Here is a 12,669-nt window from a genome sequence, read left to right on the forward strand (position 1 = left end):
AAGCCAGAACAGAACTTTATAGAAGTCCAAACTTGGTCATTATAATACTAAGGTAAAATATGAGAATACCAAGGAAAGCAGACCATGATATTACGCCTCCTGTGTTTCCTAGTTTTGTTGACTCTATACTTCATAGTGACATTTTACAGTAGAACAAGGACTGGAAACAAAGAAACCCAAATTCCAACTGGAGCACTATTGCAAGATGATTGGGCGAGTGCTAATCCTCTCACATTCTAAGACTTTGTAAGTTTCCTCAAGTTTAACATGGAGGTGATCCTGTACTACCAACTTCACAGTGCAGACATGGGGATAGATCATACAACCGATACGACAGTCCTTCAGTTTTAGATAATGAACATGAAAGTGCTTTTAAAAGTTTTAAGTGCCAATTACGAGCCCACTAAAAGAAATATGACTGCTGGGGATCCCTGGGTGGCTCAGTGGTTTAGCCCCTGCCTTTGGCCCAGGGCGCGATCCTGGAGTCCTGGGATTGAGTCCCACGTCGGGCTCCCTGCATGGAGCCTGCTTCTCCCTCCCCCTGTGTCTCTGCCTTTCTCTCTCTCTATGTCTATCACAAATGAATAAATAAATCTTAAAAAGAAAAGAAATATGACTGCTATAAATAGTGATATTATAGTGATTTTAGGATTTCTACATGAACTCATAAGGTTTGTATTCTGGCTTTCCCACTTATTAGCTGTGGAACATAAATAAGATACTTAACCTCTCTATATCTCAGTTTCTCCATCTCTAAATAGGGGGGCTAACAGAATCTAACATAGGAATGTTTTGTGGACTAAATGACATGTATGTGTTTAAAAAGATACTTATGTAGTAAAGTGCTATCAAAGTGTTTGCTAGAATTATTAAATGGTGAAATGAAGGATTAATAAGCACTAAAATAAGGACAAGACAAATGAAACAGATAAAGGCCATACACTGAGTTGTCATAAATGTTCCTCTATCAAAAGCTGTAGGTAGAGGGACGCCAGGGTGGCTCAGTGGTTGGGTATCTGGCTTTAGCTCAGGGCATGATCCCAGGATCCTGGGATCGAGTCCTACATCAGGCTCCCTCCAGGGAGCCTGCTTCTCCCTCTGCCTATATCTCTGCCTCTCGCTTGTCTCTCATGAGTAAATAAAAATCATTTTAAAAAAAAAAGGTATAGGTAGAAACCATTGCATTACACAATCTAGGCTCAGACAGCATAATTGTTTAGTTTGGTCCTTCATACACTTTGATAATAAAAGAAATAATGGATAAAATTTCTAAACCTCTCTATTCCTGTGTGCTGCATTCAAAGGTAATTCTTAGCAATGTATTATGACCAGGTTTGGTACGAAGACATACAAGTTAACACAACTGGTTTTCTAGGGGAAACCTCTACCCTCTCCTGGGAGATAGTTTATGAATCATCCACTATGGACAATATTATGAATCATCACAACTTGTTTTTTTTTTAATTCATTTATGTGCTGGCTCTATATTTATTGATAGTACAGTGAGTCGTTCTTATCTCTTTAACCTTTACAAAATCACATTTTCCCTATGCCCATTTATTTAGAAATTTCCTAAATAAAAATTTTGCTAATTTTTCTTTGCACATTAGTCTAGATATTTGCCATATAAATATTTTGCAGTTATTTATAGACCAGTTGAAGATAGTCAATAATAACATCCCTATGTAAATATATTGTGTAATATTTAGAAGACTAAGCTTTTATTTAGAATACTGAGGTTTCCCCTCATGATACCCTATTGCTAAATCAAAAAATCCATTTGTTTGCAAATTACTTACCCTGTGATTTCATTTGGAGCATCAAAATGACCATCATAATTATAATCAAATACTGGTCCACTAACCACATTTACTCCATTTCTTTCCATGGAGAGTTTTACAAGAAGAAAACTGTGGAAGTAATCCCACATTTCTAAAAATAATAGAGTAAGACGTTAAAAATATCTACCTTTTCAGATCCAGGAAATAGAGAGATCCCCCCCTAAAATCAATAAAAACCATTCAACACCTCGTATTTTAATAGTGAAGCTTGCAAATTCCAAAGATAAGGAGAAGATCCTTAAAACAGCAAGAGAAAAAAAGTCCCTGACTTTTATGGGGAGGAGTATTAGGGTAACAACAGACCTCTCCACAGAGACCTGGCAGGCCAGAAAGGGCTGGCAGGATATATTCAGGGTCCTAAATGAGAAGAACATGCAACCAAGAATACTTTATCCAGCAAAGCTCTCATTCAAAATGGAAGGAGAGATAAAGAGCTTCCAAGACAGGCAGGAACTGAAAGATATGTGACCTCCAAACCAGCTCTGCAAGAAATTTTAAGGGGGACTCTTAAAATTCCCCTTTAAGAAGAAGTTCAGTGGAACAATCCACAAAAACAAGGACTGAATAGATATCATGATGACACTAAACTCATATCTGTCAATAGTAACTCTGAACGTGAACAGGCTTAATGACCCCATCAAAAGGCGCAGGGTTTCAGACTGGATAAAAAAGCAGGACCCATCTATTTGCTGTCTGCAAGAGACTCACTTTAGACAAAAGGACACCTACAGCCTGAAAATAAAAGGTTGGAGAACCATTTACCGTCAAATGGTCCTCCAAAATATCTACCTTTGTTGAACATGGAAATATTTTCTATAATAGGGAGGTACATTTAAATAGCATCAAATTGTATTTTAATAATTGCCAGTGGTGATTAGGTAATTCTGCAAAACAGTCCATGTAACAAAAATAATAGTCGCCTTGATGGGGGTGCCTGGGTGGCTCAGTTGGTTGTATGTCTGCCTTCAGCTCAGGTCATGATCTCAGGGTCCTGGGATCAAACCCTGCTTTGGGCTCCCTGCTCAGCAAGGAATCTGCTCCTCCCTCAGCGCCTCCACTCCTTCTATTTTTTTTTTCTCTCTCTCTCTAATAAGTAAATAAACAAAATCTTAGAAAAATAGTCACATTGATGACACTTCCTGTTGCTGATGTAGTTGCAGTCTTGAAATTAAGTAAAATATTTCCTTTTTAAAAAATTATTTATTTATTCATGAGAGAGAGAGAGGCAGAGACATAGAGAGAAGAAGAAGCAGGAGCCTGATGCAAGACTCAATCCCAGGACCCTGGGATCACACCCTGAACCGAAGGCAGATGCTCATCCACTGAGCTACCCAGTTATCCCAAGTAAAATATGTTTCCAAATTCTTTCCTAGTGCTGAGGTGCTTTGGGGACAGTGATATCAAATAGTGGTCAGAATATACACACTACTTTATTAATTACGATTCTAGGGACAAACACATTTCACATACTTATGGTAAGTGTCAGTAAAATTTTGTTTTGTGACTAGCCATTTACAGCTAAATTAGATTAAAAACAAATTATTGAAGTTCTAGTCACAAGGCATCCAAAATTGAGGTAAGTTGAAAGAAAGAAAACTATGTCAGAGATCCTTCCTATTTCTATATTAAAGCATTAGAACAAATGACTCAATATCAGGGACAAATTGCAAACAACATCAAAAAGATGTGTTTAGTTTATAAGCTCATAAAGCCATTTAGATGTTTTTAAATTAATAATCTAAATGTATACTTACTTTTAAATGCTGTATACATAGGGACCAAATTACTTGTGATTAAAGCATCATATTGACTATCAGAAGTCCTGTTGTTTGCTGTAAAACAAATGGATTTGATTAACTCTAGCTAGAAGAGAAAATATAACAAAATACGTAATTAGCAAAATACTATTACATACCAATGAAAATTTATTAGCAGTTGAAATATAGGAATACTAAGTACTCTCCAGTAAAGGTTATAAATAAGGCCAGCAGTTTCATACATTTGATACCTATAGGTTGAATGGTGACCTTCAGAAAGATATGTCCAAGTCCTAATCCCTTGTACCCGTGAATGTGATACATAGGAAAATTGGGTCTTTACACATAGAGTTATGGGTCTCAAGATGAGATTTATCTTGGATTGATTGGATTTATCCAGGATCCTGGGATCACGCCCTGAGCCAAAGCCAGATACCCAACCACTGAGCCACCCAGGTGTCCCATCTGTAGGTATTTTAATAAGATATATCAGTTTATTTATCCTAAGTCTGTGTTAGGTATTTAAATTGATATACTACGTACTTTCACCAAGCTTTTTTTTCCCCCACTCTAAAAATCCCTAAGTTATAAGAGTAAATCCATTCCCAGAAGCTGAAATTGCTGAAAATCGTATTGAGTGAGTTAATAAAAATGGCATTTCCTGCTGAATAAGGAAGAGATTTGAGTTCAGAAAAAATGACACTGGCTTTTGCATGTTCCCAAGAGAGATGTTTTCTAAAAATAATAAATAAATATATGTGAAGTTCATTCAGCTGCTTAATCTACGGTATGAAATTGATGGACATGTGCATGCTCCATGTGTCACAGGCCCGAATTCCAGCCTGATTTCTTGCTACAGGCAGAGCTGCATGCTCCATGCAGACTTTATCTTGGGTAGCAGACAGAAAAAAATGTTTTTTTTAGATGGCTTGTGTCCCTTTCCAAAGAATCTTCATTCAGTTTTAAAATTAAACTAAACCTGCCAAATTCTCTGAACATCTCAGCTAGATTAGAGCTGATGTGTGGTTCCCACTGCAAAATTTATTAGTCTTTCTAATAGCTGTTGCTTGGCTATAGGTCACCCTACAACCACTGGAAGCCTCCTAGGCAGCTAGTTTTGCCCAAGCAGGTAGTTTTGGTGGGGGGAGAATATGTTTAAGGCACACGCCCACATCCAGCTAATGAGGGCTTTCTAAAGTGCTGCCCTAAAAAAGTCATACTAACCAGGAGGATAGAGGAAGCCATGGGTGATATTCTTGTCTGCTAAATAAAAGGAACACTTTTGGCTTTCAGAAGGAGCAACTCTGACATCAGCCCGCAGACAGCCTTGGACAGTGGGAGGAAGAGGTGATGTGTCTCCCTGTTGAAAGAGAGAAAAAGAAAAAAAAAAGTTACGCCCACAGTTGTGGCTAACCCACACCTTATATGGTTTGTAACTTCCCTAGAATGTTTTTCATTTAACCTTTTCCTATCCTTTTTTCTTAGTGAATCAGGTCTACGCAAGCAATGGAAATGAGTGTCTTCAATGTTTTCTTCTGTGGTTCCCTTCTGGTTAGGGACAGTGGGAGGGCAAATCAAATACATCCAGGAAAGGAATATTTGCAGAATAAAATCCTAAATTAAGAGCAAATGAATAATGAGAGCTCCTGCTAAAAAAAAATTCTTTTCAGGATCTAATTTTTAGGTGGTAATGACATATGGTGTATTTACAAGTAAATATTGAAAGTAAAATAAAAATAATTCCTTTTAAAAATACACATACGAGGGATACCTGGGTGGTTTGAGTGTCTGCCTTCGACTCATGTGATCCCAGGAACTGGGATTAAGTCCCACATCGGGCTCCTGCAGGGAGCCTACTTCTCCCTCTGCCTGTGTCTCTGCCTCTCTCTGTGTCTCTCATGAATGAGTAAATAAAATCTTTAAAAATATATATTAAAAAATTAAAAATAAAATACACATGAACTGTTGGGAAATCTGAGAACATATAATTCAAAGAAGCCTCAGTTTTCTGAACTTACTTATTTGGGGACTTAAAAAATTGTAGCTATGCTTCAGTCATTAGGTAATATAGGAATATTCTTTTTTGCAATTTTCCTTGTAACTCCATTTATTTTTTTTTTGTAACTCCATTTAAACACTAAAACAATAATTAATCCATTAGCAGACATCCTATAAATAGGCTGCCTAACCCAAATGTTTAAGGCACTATAGTTTTAAATCATCATATTTCAATTAGCATATAATCGTAAATAAACATTGCTATTCATTTAATTTTTCCATTTAATTTTAATTGATTCAAATGCCCAATACTGCCCATAATGTATATATTTCTTAACAAGAACCAAAAAAAGGTTTAATTAAATTAGGATATCCTTCCCCTATTTACTGCATTGTAGTTAAAGCGAAAATAACCTGGTGTCTAAACATATAGAGTAATCATTTGATAATATATTCACGTATGAAATCATCACATGGTATATTTTAAGTCTATACCATGTTTTATGCCTATTATATCAATAAAGCTGGAGAAACATAAAATGTAAAAGATGAATTCACAAAGAAAAAGGCAAAAAACACTGCACTATATACATAAGCAGGAGAGTACCATGATGAGGTATAGAATAGGTAGGAGATGAGGATGAGGGAAGTCTGCGGAAAGCCAGCCAGAGAATGTACTCCCTAACAAATTACAATACCCCAGTCGGAAAACACTATATGGAAGTTGAGTAGATTCCTCAACTTGATTGAACACATTTATCTCTGCTCCCTTCCAAAATCCCACTAAAAGAACGTTAATGATGGAAACACATAATGGATAATAAGAAATTTTCAAAAGCTGGAAATCAGATCAACATATTTGTTCACTATTGTAACATGAATTAGTAGACCACTAAGTACTGACAACAAAAAACCATGACGGGGGAAGGCACAACAGAGTGGATTCCTACTACCAAACCCCAAGGGTAAAACTTGGGAGTTTCCTAAAGACAAGCGATGTACATAGGGCCAGAAAGAAGAGACCAGGTTGAAGATAGAAAATTTACTCCCTGGAGAATTTGAACCAGAGAAATGTTCAGTCTATGGACACAAGACAGGCAAGAGAGCAGGTGCACCATATTAAAAGCAATGGGATTAAATACAAATGTATATACTGGATGGTAAGACTCCTCCCATTCTCATTGCTCACAGGAATGCTGCCTGATTCTATATGCTGGGTCAGATTAAAATTGTCTTTTCTACATGAAAGACTCCTAACTCTGGGAAACGAACTAGGGGTGTGGAAGGGGAGGTGGGCGGGGGGTGGGGGTGACTGGGTCGTGGGCACTGAGTTGGGCACTTGATGGGATGAGCACTGGGTATTATTCTGTATGTTGACAAATTGAACACCAATAAAAAATAAATTTATTTTGTTTTAAAGTGTCTTTTCTTTGGGAAACAAACCAGCCTAAAAGGAAAACTAGATACTTACAATTGGAAATTCTCCCAAAAAATGGCTGGTTCCTTTCCTGAACAACCTATCAGTCTATCACTAGGCCAGCCTCAGCCATGAAGCTTAGCATCTCTCCCTTCCATATAAAATTACAACCAAGGATCACCAAATATTTTGTCAGGGTTGAGGAAGAACCAAGATAAAAAGCAGACAATGCAGAGAGAAGAGAAAACTCGCTCCTTGGAGAGATGAGAGTATGAAAGGCATCAATATAGAAAGAAGAGAAAGCTATAGAAAAGCAGAAACAGCTCTTTGGATTTAAAAGAAAATATGGCAACAGAAATAAAATAATCAGTAATATTCGTAAGATGAAGTTGCAAATATCTTTCAAAAGTAAAATTAAAGACAAAAGATGGAAAAAATTAGGGAACATATAAAAATATTAGACAGTCAGTGCAGGAAATGTTATGTCCTAGTAACTTGAAGAATAATTATCTCTAAAATTCTAAAGCTAAACCATCCAATAACTATACAGATAGAACAAGAATATTTAAGATGCATAAAGTCTCAAAAACATACGTTTCCTTCTTTTTTTTAATTTTTATTTATTTATTATTATAGTCACAGAGAGAGAGAGAGAGAGAGGCAGAGACACAGGCAGAGGGAGAAGCAGGCTCCATGCACTGGGAGCCCGATGTGGGATTCGATCCCAGGTCTCCAGGATCGTGCCCTGGGCCAAAGGCAGGCGCCAAACCTCTGCGCCACCCAGGGATCCCTGTTTCCTTCTTGCATTCTCAGGAAGTTCCTGAGTGATAGAACCCACAAAACCCAAAAATAAACCAAGAAATATGAAGATATTTGTATTAGAGGCATGGATTAGCTCCCACCATTTATTTCACTCTCCTAGTTGCAGACACTGGAAAGCTAAAAACATTTGTTTATATTGTTTCAAAAACACATCACAGTAAACAGTTCTGAATGACAAAGGGGCATGTGAAGATGTCATAAAATGGGAGAACCAAACCAACAGTATCAATTGTGAGCCCCAGAGACAAAAAGAATATTGTGAGTTGATGTTTCCTACCACAGGTCTTTATCCTTTTACTATAAAACTTCACGTATTGTGGATGGAACTGGATGGTATTATGCTGAGTGAAATAAGTCAATCGGAGAAGGACAAACATTATATGGTCTCATTCATTTGGGGAATATAAAAAATACTGAAAGGGAATAAAGGGGAAAGGAGAAAAAATAAGTGGGAAATATCAGAAAGGGAGACAGAATGTATACAATGGAATATTCCTCAGCCATTAGAAACAACAAATACCCACCATTTGTTTCAACGTGGATGGAACTGGAGGGTATTATGCTGAGTGAAGTAAGTCAATCGGAGAAGGACAAACAGTGTATGTTCTCATTCATTTGGGGAATATAAACAATAGTGAAAGGGAACATAAGGGAAGGGAGAAGAAATGTGTGGGAAATATCAGAAAGGGAGACAGAACATAAAGACTCCTAACTCTGGGAAACGAACTAAGGGTGGTGGAAGGGGAGGAGGGCGGGGGTTGGGGGTGAGTGGGTGACGGGCACTGAGGGGGACACTTGACAGGATGAGCACTGGGTGTTATTCTGTATGTTGGTAAATTGAACACCAATAAAAAATTAATTTATAATAATAAAAAAAGAAGAAGAAAAGAAAAAAGATTCTTCACCATGACCATGTGGGATTTATCTCTGGGATGCAAAGTTTGTTCAACACTCATAAAACAATCAATCTGATACATCACATCAACAAGAGAAAAAACAAGAACCATAGGACCCTCTCAAAAGATGCAGAAAAAGCGTTTGACAAAATACAGCATACATTCCTATTCAAAATGCTTCTAAGTGTAGGGATAAAGGGAACATTCTGCAACATCTTAAAAGCCTGCAGCAAATATCATTCTCAATGGGTAAACACGAGGAGCCCTTCCCCTAAGATCAGGAACAAGACAAGGATGTCCACTCTCACCACTGCTATTTAACATAGTACTAGAGGTGCTAGCCTCAGACAACAAAAAGAAATGAGACATCCCAAATGTCAAACTCTTCTTCTTCGCAGATGACCTGATACTGTACATAGAAAACCCAAAAGACTCCACCCCAAGATTGCTAGAACTGAAACAGCAATTCAGCCATCTGGCAAGATACAAAATCAATGCCCATGGGATCCCTGGGTGGCGCAGCGGTTTGGCACCTGCCTTTGGCCCAGGGCGCGATCCTGGAGACCCGGGATCGAATCCCACATCGGGCTCCCGGTGCATGGAGCCTGCTTCTCCCTCTGCCTGTGTCTCTGCCTCTCTCTCTCTCTCTCTCTCTGTGTGACTATCATAAATAAAAAAAAAAAAAATCAAAATCAATGCCCAAAAATCAGTGGCATTTCTATATACTAACAATGAGACTGAAGAAAGAGAAATTAAGGAGTCAATCCCATTTACAATTGCACCCAAAAGCTTAAGATACCTAGGAATAAAGTTAACCAAGGAGGTAAAGGATCTATACCCTAAAAACTACAGAATACTTCTGAAAGAAATTGAGGAAGACACAAAGAGATGGAAAATATTCTATGCTCATGGATTAAAGAATTAATATGGTGAACTTGTCTAAGCTACCCAGGGCAATGTACACGTTCAATGCAATCCCTGTCAAAATACCATGGGCTTTCTACACACGGCTGGAACAAACAATCAGTGTGGAATCAGAAAAGACTCCGAATTGCCAGGGGAATATTGAAAAAGAAAACCATACCTGGGGGCATCACAATGCTGGATCTCAAGCTGTACTACAAAGCTGTGATCATCAAGACAGTGTGGGACTGGCACAAAAACAGACACATAAATCAATGTAACATAATAGAGAATCCAGAAATGGGCCCTCAATTGTATGGTAAACTAATTTTTGACAAAGCAGGAAAGATGATCCACAGAAAAAGGACATTCTCTTCAGTAAATGGTGCTGGGGAAATTGGACAAACATGTGCAGAAGAATGAAACTAGACCATTATCTTACAGCAGACACAAAGATACACTCAAAATGGATGAAAGAGGATCCCTGGGTGGCGCAGCGGTTTGGCGCTTGCCTTTGGCCCAGGGCGCGATCCTGGAGACCCGGGATCGAATCCCACATCAGGCTCCCGGTGCATGGAGCCTGCTTCTCCTTCCACCTGTGTCTCTGCCTCTCTCTCTCTCTCTGTGACTATCATAAATAAATAAAAAATTTAAAAAAAAAAAACAAAACCAAAATGGATGAAAGATCTAAATACGAGACAAGAATCCATCAAAATCCTAGACAGGAAAACACAAATGTTGGAGAGGATGTGGAGAAAGGGGAACCCTCTTGCACTGTTGGTGGGAATGTGAACTGGTACAGTCACTCTGGAAAACCGTGGGGAGGTTCCTCAAAGAGTTAAACATACAGCTTACCCTACAACCCAGCAATTGCACTGCAAGGGATTTACCCCAAAGACACAGATGCAGTGAAACGCCAGACACTTATATGTTTATAGCAGCAATATCCGCAATAGCCAAACTGTGGAAGGAGCCTCGGTGTCCATCAAAAGATGAATGGATAAAGAAGATGTGGTCTATGTATACAATGGAATATTCCTCAGCCATTAGAAACTACAAATATCCACCATGTGCTTCGACGTGGATGGAACTGGAGGGTATGATGCTGAGTGAAGTAAGTCAGTTGGAGAAAGACAAACATTATATGGTCTCATTCATTTGGGGAATATAAAAAATAGTGAAAAAGAATAAAGTGCAAAGGAGAGAAAATGAGTGAGAAATATCAGAGAGGGAGACAGAACATGAGAGACACCTAACTCTGGGAAATGAACAAGGGGTAGTGCAAAGGGAATTGGGCGGAGGGTTGGAGTGACTGGGTGACGGGCACTGAGGGGGGCACTTGACAGGATGAGTACTGGGTGTTATACTATATGATGGCAAAAAAAACCTCAATAAAATATATATATATATATATATATATATATAACGAAATAAATAAAATTCTAGTCATAGTTTTTTCCTACAGGGAATTTTTATAGTTCCAAAATGTGTGATATGAATAATGTTCCTAGTTTTTTGAAGAATCATAAGACATCATTGGGTCATTATTTGTATTAGTGCTAACAAGCTTTTGAAACCAGAGAAGGCTATTAAAAATTCAATGATATGGTACACATATACACATATATATCGAGAGAAATGGAAACATTTTTCAAGAGTGCTAGATTTTCCTCTCCGAAAACGTTCTTTGATTTACATCAAATTTATAAGGTAAATGTAACATAATCAAATTTATTGCTCTAAATTTCAGTTTTTCACCCAGCAACTGAAAAAGTAGTTCACATAATCCTACTGTGTGGCCCCAGAAGCAAAACCTATATACAATCTACTCAACCCTAATAGTTTTGAAGTTATTGTTGCAGGACCATGATTTCAAATCACAGCTACTTCTCCAGAACTCTTTTGAGATAACATTAACCACAACAAAAATTAGAAAAACCATCAAAACCATAGAAAAACAACAGCTCCATAAAACTTCAAGGCATAAGCCAATTGGGCCCATGCTCCAAAAATTGCTTATTTAAACTCTGATTTTTCAGACACAGGGCTGATTTTTAATAAATTTATTTTTGATTGGTGTTCAATTTGTCAACATTCAGAACAACACCCAGTGCTCATCCTGTCAAGTGCCCACCTCAGTGCCCATCACCCAGTCACCACAACCCCCCGCCCACCTCCCCTTCCACCACCCCTAGTTTGTTTCCCAGATTTAGGAGTCTTTCATGTTGTGTCTCCCTTTCTGGTATTTCCCACCATGTTTTCTCCTTTCCCCTTTATTCCCTTTCACTATTTTTTATATTCACCAAATGAATGAGACCATACAATGTTTGTCCTTCTCCGATTGACTTGTTTCACTCAGCATAATACCATCCAGATCCATCCATGTCGAAGCAAATGGTGGGTATTTGTCATTTCTAATGGCTGGGTAATATTCCATTGTATACATAGACCACATCTTCTCTATCCATTCATCTTTCGATGGACACCGAGGCTCCTTCCACAGTTTGGCTATTGTGGACATTGCTGCTAGAAACATCGGAGTGCAGGTGTCCCGGTGTTTCATTGCATCTGAATCTTTGGGGTAAATCCCCAACAGTGCAATTGCTGGGTCGTAGGGCAGGTCTATTTTTAACTCTTTGAGGAACCTCCACACAGTTTTCCAGAGTGGCTGCACCAGTTCACATTCCCACCAACAGTGTAAGAGGGTTCCCTTTTCTCCGCATCCTCTCCAACATTTGTTGTTTCCTGCCTGGTTAATTTTCCCCATTCTCACTGGTGTGAGGTGGTATCTCATTGTGGTTTTGATTTGTATTTCCCTGAAGGCAGTGATGCAGAGCATTATCTCATGTGCGTGTTGGCCATGTCCATGTCTTCCTCTGTGAGATTTCTCTTCATGTCTTTTGCCCATTTCATGATTGGATTGTTTGTTTCTTTGGTGTTGAGTTTAAGAAGTTCTTTATAGATTTTGGAAACTAGCCCTTTATCTGATATGTCATTTGCAAATATCTTCTCCCATTCTGTAGGTTGTCTTTTAG

General features: G+C 38.3%; 1 protein-coding gene across 1 annotated transcript in view; it reads right to left on the reverse strand.

The window, feature by feature from the left end:
* ENPP3 (ectonucleotide pyrophosphatase/phosphodiesterase 3) overlaps nt 1-12,669 on the reverse strand; it is an 84,660-nt gene that overhangs the window by 9,341 nt on the left and 62,650 nt on the right. The window contains exons 21-23 of the mRNA XM_025990642.2: nt 4,823-4,958; nt 3,596-3,673; nt 1,800-1,932 (exon numbers count right to left, since the gene is read on the reverse strand). Of these exons, the coding sequence (XP_025846427.1) occupies nt 1,800-1,932; nt 3,596-3,673; nt 4,823-4,958 (347 nt within the window). The remainder of the gene's footprint in view (nt 1-1,799; nt 1,933-3,595; nt 3,674-4,822; nt 4,959-12,669) is intronic.

This window comes from Vulpes vulpes, chromosome 1 (genome assembly GCF_048418805.1).
Source record: "Vulpes vulpes isolate BD-2025 chromosome 1, VulVul3, whole genome shotgun sequence".
Lineage (NCBI taxonomy): Eukaryota > Metazoa > Chordata > Mammalia > Carnivora > Canidae > Vulpes > Vulpes vulpes.